General features: G+C 41.1%; 1 protein-coding gene across 1 annotated transcript in view; it reads left to right on the top strand.

Annotated features, from left to right (window-relative positions):
- The window catches only part of LOC126366669 (afadin), a 97,513-nt gene extending 77,470 nt beyond the window's left edge, over nucleotides 1-20,043 (top strand). Inside the window, exons 20-38 of the mRNA XM_050009875.1 lie at nucleotides 137-299; nucleotides 662-786; nucleotides 3,468-3,608; nucleotides 3,907-4,024; nucleotides 7,958-8,087; nucleotides 8,743-8,919; nucleotides 9,338-9,437; nucleotides 9,731-10,069; nucleotides 11,023-11,147; nucleotides 11,691-11,760; nucleotides 12,351-12,432; nucleotides 12,984-13,143; nucleotides 13,789-13,909; nucleotides 14,380-14,535; nucleotides 15,144-15,337; nucleotides 15,572-15,743; nucleotides 16,246-16,361; nucleotides 17,170-17,308; nucleotides 18,061-20,043. Coding sequence (XP_049865832.1) covers nucleotides 137-299; nucleotides 662-786; nucleotides 3,468-3,608; nucleotides 3,907-4,024; nucleotides 7,958-8,087; nucleotides 8,743-8,919; nucleotides 9,338-9,437; nucleotides 9,731-10,069; nucleotides 11,023-11,147; nucleotides 11,691-11,760; nucleotides 12,351-12,432; nucleotides 12,984-13,143; nucleotides 13,789-13,909; nucleotides 14,380-14,535; nucleotides 15,144-15,337; nucleotides 15,572-15,743; nucleotides 16,246-16,361; nucleotides 17,170-17,308; nucleotides 18,061-18,105 — 2,673 coding nt within the window. The 3' untranslated portion in view covers nucleotides 18,106-20,043. The remainder of the gene's footprint in view (nucleotides 1-136; nucleotides 300-661; nucleotides 787-3,467; nucleotides 3,609-3,906; nucleotides 4,025-7,957; nucleotides 8,088-8,742; nucleotides 8,920-9,337; nucleotides 9,438-9,730; nucleotides 10,070-11,022; nucleotides 11,148-11,690; nucleotides 11,761-12,350; nucleotides 12,433-12,983; nucleotides 13,144-13,788; nucleotides 13,910-14,379; nucleotides 14,536-15,143; nucleotides 15,338-15,571; nucleotides 15,744-16,245; nucleotides 16,362-17,169; nucleotides 17,309-18,060) is intronic.
- Nucleotides 20,044-20,132: the final 89 nt, after the last annotated feature.

The raw sequence follows: 20,132 nt of genomic DNA, 5'->3' as shown, positions 1-20,132 counted from the left end.
GACATCTGATTACGTAGAGTGCGTGGGTAACGTAGTGCCTATTTCTATGTACCCACCGATAAAGTCATTATGATCAGTCATTTACCTCACAACCCACACAAGAAGAAACTAATCAATTATGTACCGTACATTACAGATACGCCTAGAAGAAGGAGTATGGCTGGGCGCAGGCCTGCTGATCCCGGGCGACGGGTTCAGCGCCGAAGTGGTCCGCGGCGTGCCTCCCGGCCTCGCCGAGTTCGTGGCGCCGCTGCAGCGCGCGGGCCTGTGCCGCCTCGCGCACCAGCCGCATGCCATCGGTAACTATGCGCACATGCAATGAAGGCGTCATGAGATTGTCGTAACAAAATTGAATCTCAAATGGAAATGGATCGGATTTCGCCAGATGACGTTGTACATACATACATACATTATTCATTTTACATTCAATTTTCACTAACACCATTAGATCACATAATTAGACGACGATACAGCCACCACCTATCACGTTGGTCTAACAGAAAGCTCGGTGGGGTGTGGGTACTAGTTCATCATGACGAATGTACCTCTGACCGCAATTGGGAATATAGTTATATTGTTAATATGCTCGGGCTCGAAGAAGAGAATAGCGCAAAGTTGAAGAGGCGTATACTCACCAGTAGGGTAATATGTCTTTTTCCAGGTGTGTGGACAGTATACATGACGGGGTACGGCACGCAAAATCGGAGGCCGCCTGACCCACGATTGCAGATCATACAACTCAATAAGAATTCCAACGGCATGGGACTCAGCATTGTCGCTGCTAAGGTGAGCATTGTAGGGATAAAGCGACTAATACCAAATTGCACTTTCGTTCGAAATTTTAACTCTGTTAATATATCTTTCTCATGACTTGTCCCTCGGTGTAAAATATCACATCGTTCTTTGCGACATTTTCATAGCTCCAGAAATGTAAATTCACGAATTCCGATAGTCAATCAATATCAATACTCACACTACCATCCTTACATACTACGTAGATTCGTTCGATATCGAAGCTGACGATTTGAGCGTAGATGACAACTTAAATGTACTTTTACATATTGTCGAAAACGTGTCTATGAAAGGAGATCATCGGATTTCGGCCCAGAAGTCAAAGTGCCGGCCAAAAAATAATTTTGCTATATTCCGTTAGATCTTATCCGTCTGAGTATTTATTACTATGGCACCAAAGCTGTAGGGTCAATATCTTCGGTTTTATTCGAATTAAAAGAACTGTATTTTTCATACATTTTTAGTGAAAATGTAAAGTGCCGGCCAAGTAACAAAAATGGTATATATCCTTAGAACTTATCCGTCTGAGCATTTATTACTATGGCACCAAAGCTGTAGCGTCAATATTTTCGGTTTTATTCGAATTAAAAAAAAAAAACTTGTATTTTTCATACATTTTGGTGAAAATGTGAAGTGCCGGCCAAGAAACAATATTGGTATACTCCGTTAAAACTTATCCATTTGACCATTTATTATTATGGCACCAAACGTCTATGACCATTATTTTGGCTTTTATTGGACTTTACGTTTTATTTTCTATGTGAAAAGTGCCGGTCAGCAAAAAACACATGTCAAAACTATCGAGAAGATACCTGTAAACATTATTCACTATGACAATAATCGTGTATGACCATTAGTTTGGCTGTTGTTGGATTTTTAAAATCTCGATTTTTGATTTATTTTGTTATAAAATAAAATATGACAGGCGCGTTATTTAAAGGATCGTCAGAATGTTTATTATTATGACATTAAACGTCTATGACCACTATTTTGAACTCAATTAGATTTCTCAAAAATCTGGAGTTTTCATACATACCTACACTTTGGCGAAAAAAGTTTTGTCTGGCGATAATGAAGGTAAAGGCGTACTATCGTGGTCGTCTTTGGACACATTTTTATAAATCAAAAATAGGTTTTTATTTGACCACTATCTCACCTGATGGTGATACACGCTTTAGAAGCTTATTTTTTTTAAGAAAACTGAGGTACTATGCTATATCGGCCGAGTAGCACCAGGACATTGTGATCGGCATACATGCAAAGTACAACTGCCTGACTCCTGTCTTCCCTAACAGCTACTTCAGACGTCATGCCAAAATACGAGTTTCGTCACTAGATGGCAAGCTTATCTTTGGAGGGTGGTAACCATCTACGGTTAAGATGAATCAATACCATAATTCAACCTAAACTTAGGCCGTAACGTTGAGTCGAATGCAAAAACTACAGCCAACGTCGTATCTAAAATCAGATACTTATTATTAATATAGAAGTTTACCTAACAACACACAAAACAAAAACACAAAGTATTTATCTGACTGATAACTAGTCATTGGGAAAGCTCTGCTTGTTTTCATTGTTAAAATGTATATAAAAAAAGTTTTTTTTAAAAGTCCAATAAACGCTAAAGTCGACATTTGGTAATAAGTATAGTAAACTTTTCAACAACGTTTTCAAGTCGTTTACCAAAAGATTTGACTTATTTTGTTTCGCTGGCTCACATTTTCCCACTTGAACCAAAACGGAAAGAGAGACGAATAAAAGTCATAATAATGGTCAAAAATGTTTCGCGCCAGATTATTAAATGTTCTTAAAGTCCTTTGTAATCCGCCGTACGGCAATTTTTGCCCAAAGCACATTATTTTTAAACAAAATAAATAAGAAATCAAGATTTTTAAAATACAATAAAAGGCAAACTAATGGTCATGCACGTTTGGCGCTATATAAAAAAATGTTAACAAGCATCTACTCGATACTCTCAACATGGTATTTTTGCTGGTCGGCACTTTTCACATTTGAACTAAAACTTAAATTCCAATAAAAGTCAAAATAATGGTCACAGATGTTTGGTGTCATATTAAAAAATATTGAGAAGCAACTATTAGACAGATTTGACGTATTTTTTTCGATGGCCGGCATTTTAACATATTAACCAAAACGGAAAGTCCAATAAATGTCAAAATAATGGTCATAGAAGTTTGGCGCCATAATAATAAATGTTCTAACGGTTCTTTGTAATACAGCTGTATACCTCTTTTTCCCAACGGACATAATATTTTTTCTTACAAAATGTATGAAAAATCGAGATTTTTTAAATCCAATTAAAGTCAAACTAATGGTCATACACGTTTGGTGTCATAGTAAAAAATGTTCAGAGCAATCTACTTGAAAGGTTCGACACATTTTTATTCTCTGGCCGGCACTTTCAAATTTGGGCCGGCGAAAGTATGGAGAGCCGATGATCTCCTTTGTAAGAAATAATTATTTGTGATGTCATAATAATGAAAGGTCGATCTCCTTGTTACATGTGGTATAATGACAGGTTTGATGAGGTTGGTGATTCGCCTCACAACCCACACGATAGAAGATGTGGTACAATACTGGCAACCTACAATATGACATGGAATGGCGCTGTGAGGAAGGTGGCATACAGGTATACAGTAATGTGGTTTGTGCAGGGCGCGGGGCAGAGCAAGCTGGGCATCTACATCAAGTCGGTGGTGGCGGGCGGCGCGGCGGCAGCCGACGGGCGCCTGGCGGCCGGAGACCAGCTGCTGTCCGTCGATGGACACTCGCTCGTCGGCATCACGCAGGAGAAGGTATGGACCTACGACACCAGCTATTGCTATTGACTCAGGTGTAAGAAAAAGCCACCCCAACTGTCGTGATATTTACAGACATATTTCATCACCCCAATCAGTTTAGGATCAGTGGGATAATGGGATCAATCTGAAAATGAAATATTTTGCATTTAATACAAGTGTGCGATATAAGTATACGAACCCTCAAACCTAAAAAATGTATGAATCACTAAGAAATATCAGATGTTTATTATTTCCTAGTTTCAATTCAGCTATTCCTCTAACTAAACTGTCTTTACACGTCCCATGTTTACAGGCAGCAGAATATCTAGTGCGGACCGGTCCTACGGTAACGTTGGAAGTGGCCAAGCAGGGCGCGGTTCTACACGGACTAGCGACGCTTCTACACCAACCCGCTTACAACCAACGACAAGGTAAGATAACAATATAGTCGCTTGAAAGCTGAAAACTAAGAGTCGTATAACCCCCAACATATGCAACCAGTTTGTGGTGGAGATGTTCATATATCAGGCGTATTTGCTTCACAATATCATAAATAAACTGTAAAATACAGTCAAAGTTTATTCATTCGTTCCTCATTCTTAAATTTACCCAGATAAATGATAGTGACCAGATGTTATTTGAGAATAATCGTGTACATTTTTAATTCACTGGATTGAATCCCACTTCTAATATTTTATCATCGGCTTTTTAAGAATCATGTAATATCACCAATAAAGAGTGAAGTCATTATTCCAATTAAAAAGTTGGAGACCTTTCAGGATTGTTATTGTTTTCTTACACCCTATTCAAAATTATGTATAAATGTGATTGTTGCTGAAGAACAGAACATGCTATAGTAATGATATGGCGTTGATAAAGTTGCTTGTGTATCGGGCAGACGAGGAAGTGCAATACGAAGACCGCGTGCGGCGCAACTCGGGGACGTACACGAACGCGCACCCGGCGCTCATTAAACCAGTGTCGCCGCTCACTGAGCTCGCCACCGCCGGCACTCATAACTTATGTAACGTTCACTGATCTACGTATTATTTGTTCTGAAATGGATGTCGCTGGCTGGATTTATTTCTAAGAATTTTAAATTGTTATGTTGTTGGGAATAATGCTATGCGGTGCCCGAACCAAGAAAATTTTGGGAATATTTTATATAAACTAACTTATGCTTTGAACAGAAACCGCGTCGACCGGCTCGGAACTGGTATTGTGAAGCACGATTATAAATTTTCTGTAATGATTTTATCTCGACTCGATACAAGTCAGCGATATCTATCGACTTCGTTTTATTTTGCCGTTATTTACTTCGTCGTTTTATTTGCAGTTTTACTCTTGGTTTTGTTGTCGATGTATTTGTTGTTGTCGTTGTTCTAGATCCGTCAAATTATTTCGCTTTGTTCCGTCCGTGTAGTGTCTATTTTAGATTTCGTGGATTACAACTGTCTAATATTGCAGGGTACGGCCAACGCCCGTGTCACAATCGTTGTCATCTCCTGAGAGATGAGTCCACTGAGTCTAGTACCGAGACTGAAAGCGAGGAATGTCACCCGCACTACCACGGCTCCATACCCAGGCTTATAATAACATTAGATGATGAGAACAATCAGCTACAAGACGACATGTCGCCTGAAACTCCCGGATGTCCGCTCGAACTCAAAAACGGCGCCCCACCTCGCCCTATTCCTGTCTTCACGTTCACTTGTGAAGATTTTGATGAACAGCGCGCTAATGAACAAGCAACACACGAATGTGATAATATAAATGTAGTTCAAGAGGAGCTTCAGGAGGAACCCCCACCAGTGCCAGAACCTCCGGCAAATTACGATCAATCCAGCGAAAGTGGCGAGACCATATGTCTGCCACCAGAGATGAAACCGATAGATACTAAACTTACTTTAGACCTATTCAATGTCCGGAAAGACGAGATATATAGGCGAAGATGCACTGGCGTGGACGAGTGTGTGAGCGCGTGCGAATGTTGCCGCACACCTCAACCCGAGGCTTCACAGATACCTTACATAGACGAACCCTCCTTCGAACCTATCATATTTGAAAACGACTGCGTAAGTGACAAAGTCGGCACGCCAAAAATACGACGAATACTGCCTTCTTTGTCAATAGATAAAGTGGATGACGTTAAGCCCGAAACTGCGGATGCTATGTGCCAAACGCCAGCTTCCCCTATGGAAGTTGATTCAAAAATATTTTCCGCGCCGGACACCCCCGTGACTCCCCTTAGCAGAAAATTAGAACTAAATCTGGACATCAAAACCGAATCAAGAAAAATAGAAAATATTCATAGTAGACTCCGAAGAACTTTGTTCAGTGTGTCTAAATCATTCTCTAAGTCTGATGACACCGAAGCTCCATCCACTTACTCAACAACTGAGTCATTTGATGAGACGAAGAGTGAAAAGCGTGTTTTTGCTAAAAGCATGGCCCAAACGCCTCTAGAAGCTGGCAATAAGCAAATTCTAGATAGTGTTGATAGAAAATCGTGGAAATCTCCTGATGAATACCGACCGGCCTTCGGCAAAGTGAAAGCTCTAACTAAACATTTCAATGATATCAATTTGAAATATTGTGTTAAGAATTATAAAAGAAACTGCCAGTCAAGCCCCAATCTTAATGTTCGGGACGAGAAGGTCAAATTCAAGGATAATTTACCAAGTAGTGTTAGTCTGGCCGATATACAATATGAATCGAACAAAACCGATACAAGTGACACTAAAGGCGAAAAATTATCTGAAGATGAAGTAAAAAGCATTCTTATACAATTAGAAGATTGGTCCAGATATGGATCACGCGGCAGTGAAGACACTTTAGCTCAGGGCAACGAATTTGAACTGCCCAATTTACCTTCTGAAGATCATACAGACACGAACGTCTCCAGGCGCGAAAGCTATGTTTTTAACGAAATCGTTGACAAGAAACCTAAGAAAATCACTCTTGACAACATTAAGATAATATCGAATCAATCGAGCATGAATTCGGAAGCGAAGCAAAGTAAAGAGTCGCTAGTTAGGAGCGGCAGTTTGGAAAAGTTGTCTGGGCTTCGAGTGCCGAGGGTGGTGGCGATGATTCCGCAGAAACAAGCGGCTTCGTTACTTGATGTAACGGTGCCGGCAAAGAGCGTGGACTCAAGAAGGGAGTCTTACTCGTTTGTGGTGCAGAGTTGTCCGAATATAAGCAGTGGAAGCGTGAGGGGCCGCATGGCTTGCGCGAGAAGCAACACGAACCACAGCTGTCCTGCTCTTGCCAAGCCCGGCCCTCCCAGCGCGCCACAGACCATCGGCCCGTGTAAGACACAACACCACGCATGATAATAAAATAGGTGTGTTATAGTCGCCCGCACGATATACGTCGTCGTTGTCACTCAATTTTATTATTTGGCATGTCGGTCTTTTCGTTTCATAGTATTTATGTTTTTTATAAGGATATATTTTTAAGCAACTTTGATTAAGTCATTTATTTGCGAATAGCACTACAACGCTTTATGTATTTCCTAACATAGATCACTGTCGTCGAATATACTTTTTTATTTGTTGTTCCGTGGTGAAATAGGTCACTGTGGTATACGTCTTTTTAGTTATTAATCTTTTCTATTGAAGAAGTGAAAGAAAGCAAATGTTTACAGCAAAAACGGTGTTTATTCTAGTATAGCCACATTTTTATGTTTTTTCTTACTCATTATCCATGTTTATCCACTATAATATGTGCAGAAAAAACAAGGTTACGTGATAGCAAGTTAACAAAACTTCGCCATTGTCTAATCGCTATTTTATCTGATCACGATATTTACATAATATTTCAAATACATTTGGAACACCTTGTATTTTCCGCTATATTGTTATCAATGTATAGCCACTAGTTCATAGCCGTAGTTTTTAGTTTAAAGCCGGGTTTACCTTACGAAAATAATGACATTTAACTAATTTTATCACAATAACAATTCACTATTCAATGTATGTGTGAACCCCTAATTTTGTAAAGCCTATTCTGCCGATTTTACTGGAGAAAATTAACTTTAAATATAGTAATTTCGGTGACACATTTTTAAAAGATAAAGCAGTAGTACCTATTAGCACATTAAGATGCCACTATATTCCAGCGACAAGTAATTCACGAGGGAGGATTTGTAACCAAAGCTTTAGAAGAGAATGCAAAATAACTAAGGAAAATATAATGTTAGTTCTGGCTCTGCTAATCTCAAATAAAGTTGAGTTTGTGTTCCGTTATGACACTGAGGGTTTAGACATTGAATTGAAACCAAAATGAAATTAGTTTCGTGCCAGTAATTTCATAATGTAGACCCAAATAGGACACGTGTTATACGTAAGGTGATGTTGTAGCGGGCGCGGTGCGGCGCGCGTCGGAGCGCGACCTGCCGGGGCGGCTGGCGGCCGAGCCGGTGAAGCCCAGCAAGAGTACACCGGCGCTGCATCACGTCGCCTCGCCGCCGCCGCACCACTACCCGACGAGGTGAGTCGCCACGTCTGGACGTGAACGTCTTTTTAAAGATAATACGCATCTTCGATTTTGTTAGATAACTTCAAAACATGACTTCTACGAACAAAACCACAAGTTAAAACACATAATAATGGGTTCTTACCGCGTTTGAAATAGGGATATGAGACTCCTTGGACTCCCTGTAAGAACCCGTTATTATGTGTTTTAATTAAAACCACAAGTTACCGGAAAATGGTCACACTTAGTCTTGCAGTCATAGGAAGGATATAATAAATAATGGTCCAATATGTTAAAGTGTACACAAACTGTTAGTTTTAACGACACCATCGGTGGTTCTCACTTTAATTTTGGCGCTACTGTTTGGATATTCAAATAAATAGATAGCTTAAAGATGTTCCAAATTTAATTAGTCTTGTTTTGTTGAAAATACACTCGGAACTGTTACGATTTTTTTGATGAGAATCATGATGTAATTTGCTTTTTAATGCGTTTCGGTATGGGACCTAACCTGTATCGAGCTAGAATTCCCTTCGCGAGTTGGAAGGTCAGATAGGCAGTCGCTTCTGTAAAAAACCGGACCTGTCAAATCTTCGGGTTAGATTAGCGGGCCCTGTGGAAATGAGCTAACATTATCGGGAGATGGTGAATCACGATGTAATTTCCCCAGCGGGCCGCACAGCCCAGCGGGCAGTGCGAGTGTGGCGAGCGTGGCGGGCGCGGGAGGCGCGGGGGGCGCGGCGGCGTGGGCCAGCAAGTCCCGCAGTAGCCACAACCTGTCGCAGCCGCCCGACGCCTTCTACCAGAACCTGCAGGCCGTGCACTCGCAGCAAGCGCTGCACAACAGGTACGACCCGGAACGATTCAGTACACGACTCGAGTGAATCAGTTGTATACTGTGAGGTGCCTACTTAATTCGCAGGAAATATACAAAAAAATAAAACCAAATTATGACTTGTTTGTTTTCAATTGGGTATCATGCATAACATAACATTTTTTCTCTTACATCTCCAACAAATATAAAGGAAACAGGAAACACTGTGAAATCATATTTCTGGTGATTTGTAGATCGCGCTACAATATTTTTATTAAAGATAGATAGATTTGCGTTTGGGCAAAATTTCTCCCACTCTTTTTCAAAACTAGTGCGCATTACTTTTCGGCACACATGCATAGTACGGACCTCTTTCTCGTAGTTTGCTTGTTAAGCAGTCGGGTATTGTTATTTATTGGTTTGACTATACTATACAATGTGGTTAATGTAGATGGTCGTCATTGCGCAGCTCGACGGGCAGCTCGCGGCCGCAGTCGGCGCACTTCGCCGCCAACCAGGACCAACCGCCGGACTCGCCGCTATTGCAACAAGTAAGTTGCACGAACACACCATGTGATATTGACCTTTCATTTATAATAAGGACGATCCCGACTTGTCAAATCAAAGACTAAAAAGTCTACTAAATTATTAAAATCGAAATTTACTTTTGCATTTTTATATAAAATTCGTATATAAGTTAAATAGATAAAAATAAATGGTTTTATTTAGTAATCAGAATTTCATAATTTATCTTTCACTTAGGCAACCCAATAATATGGCACTTTGAAACGGAACATCGTTTGTAGACACTCTAAGGTTCGTTTACCGTGTGAATTATTTTCAGGCAAATCAAAACGCAATGAGCGCTCGAGCAGCTAAACTGGCCGAGATGTCAGAAGAAGTTACGAGACGGCAGCAACTCCAACAAATGCAACAGCAACAGATGCAACAACAACAAATACAACAGCAACAGATACAACAACAACAACAGTTGCAACAGCAACAGATACAACAACAACAGTTGCAACAGCAACAGATACAACAACAACAACAACAGTTGCAACAGATGCAACAACAGGTGTATCAACAGAAACCGACACACGCGCACCTCACACATGCGCAAAGCCACCAAATGTTGTCGCAACCGCAGACCAATATGGTCAATCAAAATAATCATCAGATGGTGAGGATTATTTATTTTTTAATTAGAGTTTTATAATTCTCTAGATTTGATACAATTTTTAATATCGAGGGCAAATGCCTTCGCCCAGCAGCCAATTTTAAATACTTTATTACATAAAGATAAAAATAAATCGATAAAAATTACATCAGTAAATAGTAACCGGGGCCAACGGCTTAACGTGCCTTCCGAAGCACAGATCATCTTACTTTCGGACAATCAGGTGATCAGCCTGTAATGTCCTAACCAAACTAGGGATCACAAAGTGATTTTTGTGATGTGTCCCCACCGGGAGTTAAACCCGGGACCTCCGGATCGTGATTAATGTACTAATAATTCTACACACACATTCATTCATTCACATTCTGACATTTCTCAAGACGCCATTTTTTATTATTTTTTTGTCGCCGTCATCCTATATATGTGTTAGTGACATCGTAATGAAAACTTTAAGGGATGATTTAGACCATGATTCTGAGTTTATATCAAATGGAATTTTCCGTCGCAAAAGTATGAAACTGAAAATAATTCTTATCTTATTTAGCCTATACGATCCCACTGCTGAGCAAAGGCCTCCCCTTGATTTTTCCACTCCTCTCGACTTTGCGCGATCTCCGGCCAATCCTTGCGATAAGCATTGAGGTCGTCACACCATCTTTTTCGCGGTCTGCCTCGACTTCTAAGCCCGCCCTGAGGTATCCAGTGAGTAACGACTCGTGCCCACCGCTCCGGATGCATCCGACAAACGTGTCCGGCCCAGTCCCACTTCAAAATAATTAAAAAAGCAATAAAATTTTCATGAAATTTCCGACAGGAAATTCCACTTGATATTAACACTGAATCATCCTCTTCAGTATTCGTTACGGTGTCAGTAACACCCATACGTACTTGTATGGCTATCTGTACGTACTTGTACGGGGTGTAAGTGACATCGTACGAATCGTTGGTATGTGCAGGGCGCCGCGCAGCCGGTGCTGAGCCCGAGCATGCACATGCACTCGGGGCAGCCCATGTACCAGGCGCAGTCCGCCGTGCACTCGCCGCCGCACCACATGTACCATAACCAGCCGCCACCGCACAGGTCTGTATACACACACCGCCACACCCACAACTAATAAGCAGTGAGTCTGTATGACTATTTGACAGCCAGGAAAAGTAAAAAAATGTATCAAGTATTAATATAAAAAATCTTTATTTTTATTAAATACTAGCGACCCGCCCCGACTTCGCTCGGCTCAGGAAAAATGAAATTATTTACGACATCACAAAAACCTCAAAAATAACAGTATTTCTCCACTATTTAATGGATGTTATTATACATATAAACTTTCCTCTTGAATCACGCCATCTATTAAAAAAACCGCATCAAAATCCGTTGCGTAGTTTTAAAGATTTAAGCGTACATAGGGATATAGGGACAGAAAAAGCGACTTTGTTTTGTACTATGTAGTGATAAAAATATTCGATCCCTCAGAAAACACCTATAGACAGGCAATACTGTCCTATACTCCTATAACACCTGTAAAATTACTAAAATCTGTAGTAGACTGTTTTGTGATGTTGTCTTAATGTATATTCATAATATATGTGTAGTTTATATTCTATGTGGTTTATTTGGGACCAGGTATGAGTGGCATCCACCGGGCCCGCCTTCCCCGCAACGATCTCAGCCACCTGTCGCGCCAAAGCCACAGGTATGTACTTGCAAAGTTCACGAATACTTCACACCATTCAACATACACATACGATAAAAATCGTGTGAGACAACTGCATACCTCACAGGAATGTCTTCCCCTTCTCCGTTGTCTTGTAGGCTCTGAGTCTGCACCAATAAACTCGCTTTCTCTGCCTAAGAGTATTGCGTCATCAGGGCTAGATATAATCCGCGGCGTATAAGTTAAACAAAAATTTCGGGCGTCCGCGCAGGAAGCGTTTCTGGTTGTCATGGTTACGCGCTGCCTCTCGCGTCCCATCTCATACCGCACTTCGGTTGAGACCCAGTAATTTTTCACTGCACATTCAAGGTCATTGTTTACCTTATACACCGCAGATTATACCTAGTTATTTCCCACGTGTTCAATAAAATACAACAAATATTTCTAGCCATATATATGTTGCGTTTGCGGCGTGGACGAACCTCTCTCTAGCCCAATTGGGAATATTTTCGTGAGGTTATATTATGTTCCGTTTTGAAGATTATATTCTTATACGCTTTGGAAAGAACCAGCTATATTAACAAGATACGACTTCCAACTTGTAACAGTTAAAATATTTTCTTCTATAGGGTTTAAGAAGATCGGAACCGGACATGGAAGAGCAGATGCACCAACAACCACAACCCACCGGCTCTGTGCAGCCCGAGGACGGTACGTTCTGATTCTGAATATATTTTATATCATGTAATAGTTAAGCGAGGAAGAGACATGGAAAACTGTCGCGGTCAAGGTTTGTAGAAACCTCGAAATGACACGTGCACCTTGGTGATGCAGTCTACGTCTTCCGCCGCAAATACATTAAGCAAACGCCCTGAACGACGCTTTTGCATGAACGCTCGTATACATTGAATCATAAGACGGAATGTGCTTTTATGATCCAAACCCCATCATTTAACTTTTTTTGTCTGGAAATCAAGGCCGCAAGAGGATATAAATGAAATTGCAGTCGTAATGCACAACGAGACGCATCTTCTAAATCGTAGGTCAGTGGGTGGGCAGAAGAAGATTTTCCCGAAAGTGCTATATAATTAACGCATAATCTGTCACAAAACGTTATCGATAATTAAATGAATGTCGATAAAACACACTGGAGATACTTTGTTAATTCTTCTTATTCTTTCTGACGACCTCACACGAAATTCCCGTGATATATTCCAGTGCTAGAGCTGCCAATGTAGTATATGATTGTGTCGTGGTTACAGAGCGCTACGTAGCGAGCGCGCTGGAGCCTCCCGCGGTGTCAGTGTACCCGGCGGGCGGGGCCGGCGCCGGGCCGCGGCCGCAGCCGCCGCACAACCCCTGGCAGCGTGAGGAGCGCGAGCGGCAGCAGGAGGCGCGCCGCGCCGCCAACAGGGCACGCAGGTCACTACGGCACAACCATACTCACCTGGCACACAGACACTATTGTACCACTCGTCACCACGTACATAACATAACTTAAACAACGTATACACGTCCCATTGCTGGGCACAGGCCTCCCCTCAATCACCTGGAGACCCCTCCGCTCCATGGAGCGTATTCCACCACGCTGCTCCACTGCATATTGGTGCAAAATTTCGCTAAGTACTTAGACCGCACGAATGTTGTCCGGAGTGTGAGTCGGCATGAGATCAAATAAAATCAAATATACTTTATTGCTCAGAACTACATTTAAACAATCAGACATAACACATGAATACAGTACAATTTTAGATCGACAAAACACTAAATGCAATCTTCAAAACATTTGGTAATATCTCAGTATACCTAGTTTTTGGATAGATATAAACACATACACAAGAAATACTACAAAACAGAGTATATGCTGAGTACATTTTACTTAACCCGGTGGTGTAATTGTTAATACGCTCCTCTTGGCTTGATGCTCTGCCCGATGCCCTTGATCGGGTTAGAATCCTGTCTAAGTAAAAACGATCTTTTTCTTTGCGAATTTCTCTGCAATCACGGGTAAGTACTATGACTAGCAGAAAACTTTAAATTATTAACAATATATTGTTGATTGTACAGAGACGCGACGATCGCTCAGCTACTCGCGCTAGGGGCTGCGCGCACGCCGGTACAGAACCAGCAGCTGCGCGCCCTGCAGCTGGAGCGGGACTTCGAGCGCCGCGCCACGCAGCACGACCAGGTCGGGCTACAAGCACATAAACATTTTACTGCGAAGTCGCATTGTACATAGAACCCATATCAAATAATTATACAAAAACAACCTGTCAAATGTAGAATACATCAAACGTGATCTGTCAAACGTCGACTAAACAAAAATATCTGAACTAGGGGTCACAAAAACCCATGTTGAGCATTATATCTAAAAAGCAATTGCTACTTGACATTGCATTATCCAATGTTCGACAATGTATAGTCACTTTTGATACAAAGTCATAATAAAAAAATAAGTTGATGAACTTTGTGGTGACAGGTGATCAGCTCACTCATATTCCATCATGTTAGGAAGGAGACAATTCCTGTCGAGTTTAACGACGTGCGCGGGAAGATAAGCATCTTTTTCTTTTGTACTTTATCGGCAGTCGTATTCGCTGGTCTATTCAAATTTGCTCTCACTTAACTACTAGCTTAACATGTGAATGTAAACAATAGGAGGAAGGCACGAACACGGAACTAGTAGACGAAGAGGACGACGGCCCCGAGTCTCTGGAGCCGCCACAGTCGCCGCAGCCGGCGCCGCCGCCGCCCAAGTCCATCCTCAAGACCAACCGCGCGGACCTCACCAACGGGTACACCCCTACTGACAATGTAAGTCATAAGGTACATTTCCTATTTAACATGTTGGGAGACCCACGGTTTATGGCACAAGTTTTGAAGTCATTTTAGAAATTTAACAAGATTATAAAATATGAAACAATACGCCGGAACATACAGGCAAGTACTATCCAAGACCCGATCTTCCAAGTACTATGGGAACGCCCATATTGGTGCTGATTCTTGCACACATGTTATAGTTTGAAAGTTCTAAAACTATTTTTATCTCTGTCTTGCACACGTCGTAAGTGGAGGACGGCACTATTTTTAGAGTTGCCAGACTAAAATAAAAAAATTAAGGTTGAGTCTATCAAAATCGGCCGTGTTGGATCTAAAGGCGAATAAGGGTGGTATTAATAAACTAATCTCAGCTTCGAGACTGCTCTCAAGATCATGTCAATGTGACAGTTCTTATATAAAAAAAGGGACTTGAGCATGATCTTGAGGTCAGTCTCAGCTGAGATTAGTTTATTAATACCGCCCTAAGTGTTGCCGAGACCCGTCCCACTCAGAGGCACTGTGACTAAATTGATGTACTATTTCCTCTTGACTTCTCAATTGGGGTATATCGGTGAGCTTATGTTATGTGATTCCGGGCGCAGCCCGCGGAGGAGCCCCGCGTGTCGGAGGTGGCGACGCTGCTGGCGGCGGCCAGCCTGGCGCCGGGCAGCCTGGCGCCCGCCAGCCTGGCGCCGCCGCCGCCGGAGCGCGGCTCGTCCTTCGCCGTGATGGCCACGCACGCGCGCGCGCTCTCGCCGCCCGCGCCGCCCGCCGCGCCCGACCACGCGCACCCGCAGTTAGTACCGTATTATACATCACTCGTTTAACACATATATAAAGCTACGCGTTTGAATCCCGTCCGGGTCAGAGCTTTAAGATCTTTTTTCTCTTTGTGACTGCTCAAGTTGATTGAAAAGTTTTTTGATACAGTTTTACTTAATAATCACAATTTACAGCTATAAGACAACCTGAGCGACATAAAATATGATTGTACCTCCATCGTGTATAATAATAACGTTATATATGGCAGATCCCCAGCGGGCTCTCTCCGCGACCCCCGCGACAAGCGCGTGTCGTTCCACGAGCGCGCGCCCCCGGCCGCGGCCCCCCCCGCGCCGCCCGCCTCCTCGCCGCCGCCGCTCGACCCGCCGCACACGCCGCACGCGCCGCAACAACCGCCGCCCGACCGGGAGGATCCCGATGTAAGTTCAACTCTAACATATAAAAATAATAAATCAATCGATTATTATTTATTGCCCATATAATATATAAAACAGTAACAACCGGGTAAATTGAGCTCAACGGATGGCCTTATGGCTTAATAACAACTTCAAAAAACTTATACTTACTAATATTCCAATCTAAGCTTATACTTGCTAATATTTATTATAATAGGTTTTGTTTGTCTTTTCTTACTTATTCACGGTATACCACTTTTTTTATATCAGACGCTTTACACGATAACATCGACGACAAACGATCGATAAAACACAGTAAAGTACAGTAGACGACTGCGTATCGACTGACTTTCGCCGTTTCCCTTCAAGTTGTTTTAACAAATGTAAAAAATAATGTATACTTACTACAAGTAAATTTAAGAACAAAATATTACAAAATGACACGCTCATTGGTCAGATCATATTTTGTCGGCACTTGTATTTTTCGTAAATCCATGAAGATTTTAAAAGAATTGAACCTTTGCAGCGCTTCATCGAGGAAGCAGAGAATATGCTGGCGGGCGGCGCGGCCACCTCGCCCACCACGCCCACGGGGCCGCTCACGCACACGCCCGGCGTCATCGGCGCACAGGAAGTCTACAGGTACTAAGCCATACTGAACCGTCTTATTTACTCGTACCTCCGAGACCCAGCAGTGAATAACATCAGAGGCAAATCTATCAAAAGTAATTTAAAAAAAACAATACGAGTATTTACAAAGTACTAGGTAAGTACTACTGTTTAACGTGTCTTCCGGAACACGGAATATCAAACTAAAGATCCTGACGAATTGAGAACCTCCTCTTTTTTTGAAGTCGGTTGAAAAGGCCACATCGACGCAATTCATCTAAAAAGCAATATTGCAATTTGACATTTCCGCGTATAAAATGTAAGTGCGCAATATCAACAAATGACAAATAGCAATATTGCATGGTATCATTCCAGGCCTTAATCGATCTCTGATTGTGTAGTCCAAACTAAAGCGTGTATGCTCCAGATTGAACGTTTCGATTCCGGGATAGAGACATGTCAAAATTCACTCGTTTGGTTAAGATATTGCAATGCCTTGGCTGCATCTGATGAGATGACGATGGAATAGAATAGAATAGAAATAGTTTATTATGAAAGGACGCCACACACACAAAAAAAGACAACAACATCACAAATCATCAATTTCCACTAAAACAATTACAAAAAGCAAGACGGATGTTAGTCGAAATGATCATAAGGTGGTGGTGGACGTCCTGAGATAATATGCGATATGACTCAATTTTAATGCAATTCTATAACAACAATAATCTACTAACTTTCCGAGACTATTTTTAGTCTAGATAGGACAACAATCGCCTAATAACTAGAATTTAGGTAGTCAATTTTGAAGCATAGTGTGAGAATACCACGTGTGTTGCAGAGACCCGCGGGCGCGGCGCCTGGCCGAGCGCGAAGCGCGGTCGGCGCGGCCGGCCGCGGTGCCCGAGCAGCTCTCCTTCAAGGAGAAGATGAAAATGTTCGCGCTCGAGTCGGGCGAGGCCTCCACGCCTAAGGACAAGGTCAGTCCGCATTGGTCAGTCACCTTTCATTACTTAGCTTCACTATAATCAAGCCGCTTTTCTACTAACACGGTGCCACTTGGAAGATGATGACAGAGTAAAGTGTAATGTATTTTGACGGGAAGTATGTTGCATGTTGATTGAAGGATTTAAATTAAGTTAATCGTAACGGATATGATGAATATTATTTAAAGACTAGTATAACCTGAATTTTAGATATTTATTTATGTATATAGGGTGTTAGTGACATCGTAACGAATACTGAGGAGGATTATTTTCAGTTCCATACTTTTGCGACGGAAAATTCCACTTGATATCAACTCAGCATCATGGTCTGAATCATCCCTCAAAGTTTTCGTTACGATATCACTTACATCCTGTATAGATATTTATGTGATGATGATGTGTGTACATACACAAATGTACGTGAAGATAAGAACTAAATCAATGAAGTAGACAAATAATATGAATGCATGAATGCTGGCGTATTTGTGTAACACTTACAGCGATAAGATAACATTTGTTTGAATAACAAATATTGTAATGTGTTTCTTGCGATTTGTGGTCCATCCAGCCTTATTAGAGACTAAGCCCCTTATTTTATGTAAACCCTTACCAAAATTACGGAAACATTTTTTCAGGACCTCCATGGTTTATATGGATTTTATATTTTTGATTACGCCTCATCTATGTTTGTGTACTAAATAAATGAATATGAACTCAATATTCTTACATTCTGTTTTGGTTGACAGGTAAAGATATCGCGAGCTCAACGCGACATCGACGCAGTACACTGATGTGACGGTACACAACCACGGAGGTACGACGATATAATAATATACGACTCAACGTGACGCTACGTTACTTTTTATATTTCAGTATTATATTATGAAACGTCTATGAGAAGTCCAGTTTATAAATACTTATACATATAATATATTTAATTTTTACAATTTTATGTGAGATTGGGGTTAAGAGAGCCTAAAACCTTAGGATAGTTGTCAATTTACGGTTTAGAAGTCCAGTTGAAAACATGTAGGAACAATGAAGTAGCAGTATTTACTTGTGAGTGTGAAGCACGCGGCAGACGGAACCGGTCGACAACGGACGGCACTAATGGTCAGTATTCCACCACCAGCTTCAGTTACCGACTTACGAGCCGGTGGCCACTGACGCCGATATCGAAATCGGTCTCATACATTTACATACTGCACCAGTATTGCAATCTGCCGCATGCTTCGCAATCGCACATTTTGAGGGTACTCGGAGAGCTTTTACAATGTGATGAGGTCCATGCGCATGCCTTCAAAGGGACGTAGCACCAATGTACACGTCAACGTGTACTGTAGAGTATAAGGAACATTATCAAATGGATATATTTTTATGATAATGAATTTTGATTGTTGTATACACATCGCCTTAGCAGCTAGTGCAATGATTTTATTACGATGACACGATTATGTATACAATCGTTTGGTTCGATTCCAAAAATAAATATTTACCTATATTTAAATGTAAGTCGATGGATATGAGCGGCACAATCAAATCAGTGTATAATACCACCTAAATTTAGACTATGTGCCATTGTAATAGTGTATCCTAAAAGTGTAAATAGTATACGGTGATTTTGTTCGCTGATATGCGGGTTTCCTTAGATAACTGTATTGGATAGACGTGCGATATTCTGGTAGTGGTCACAATAGATAGCCGTATACTTTTTACAGCATGTCGTTTATATTTTACACTTACGATAGAGGTTTACCTCTCCGGGAGGACCAATGTGTCGAGTCGACGACTGTGGTGCCTTTGCGAGTACCGCATACAGTAGGGAGTAGTACATATCCACTATATGCTTCGTAATGTTGCCTAAATGTAATCATATCTCTGCTTCTACTATTAAGCTTCGTTACATTCCAAAGAATATTTCTTATTGTAATTCTATTAAGAAACATTCCTATCTTGTCGAGTTGTATCAAAATTTTATGTGTTACACACGTTAGTTGCATATTTCGAAATATATCGCTCCGTTGAAACTTTAACATAAAGCAATAACTCCTTGTGAAGCCTTTGATGTACTTTATATTAGTTATGTTATAAGCACATGATTGTGCCAAAATGTATGTACCTAGTGAATGGAATAGGATTTATCATTTTTACTTGTCCTGGCAGCTGCAAATAATTGGTCTGTGCTGAGTAGTGAGTACTGATTGATCGCTATAGTCACAGCATGTACTACACGTAGCCACCGCTACTGTAGTACCGGTAGCAGCAGCCGTGAAATATATTAATTACTGCATGAGTAGCGTCGTGAGCCATTGTGGCAGCACCAACTAATTGTACATAATGTACCTAGTGAAATCCCTATAATTATGTTAAGGTTTTGTACACCTGTTTGTATATGTAAATGTTTATTTAATTATATGGAATGACGGACGAGAGGCCTATTCAGAGCTAGGATTTAGTTTAGTACCTGGGAATCGTCTAAATATTCTCAGTATTCACCCAACGATAGTCAATTAGAAGAGATTGAGATTTATCTGTAGGATCAAGTTGAATTATTTTATGCTACTAAAGTGTATATAAAACTGACAGCTCACATTATCAATGTTCAACTATTGTAATTGGGTAGTTATTTTATTACATATTCACAAATTAATTGTATCGTTATTAACAGTAATTATTATGTACTTCATCTACTTGAAAAAGTAAATAAATAAAGTAACATTCACATTGAACATATGTTTTATTTACCTTACCTTCGTAGGTTCGTTTCCAAAATTCTTCTTTAAGTATATTTTTTTTTACATAACAGTTAAAAGTGCAT

The sequence above is a fragment of the Pectinophora gossypiella genome, chromosome 5, assembly GCF_024362695.1.
Source record: "Pectinophora gossypiella chromosome 5, ilPecGoss1.1, whole genome shotgun sequence".
In the NCBI taxonomy this organism is placed as follows: Eukaryota; Metazoa; Arthropoda; class Insecta; order Lepidoptera; family Gelechiidae; genus Pectinophora; species Pectinophora gossypiella.
The sequence above is the reverse complement of the archived record's forward strand: the minus strand, read 5'-3'. Positions and strand labels throughout refer to the sequence as shown.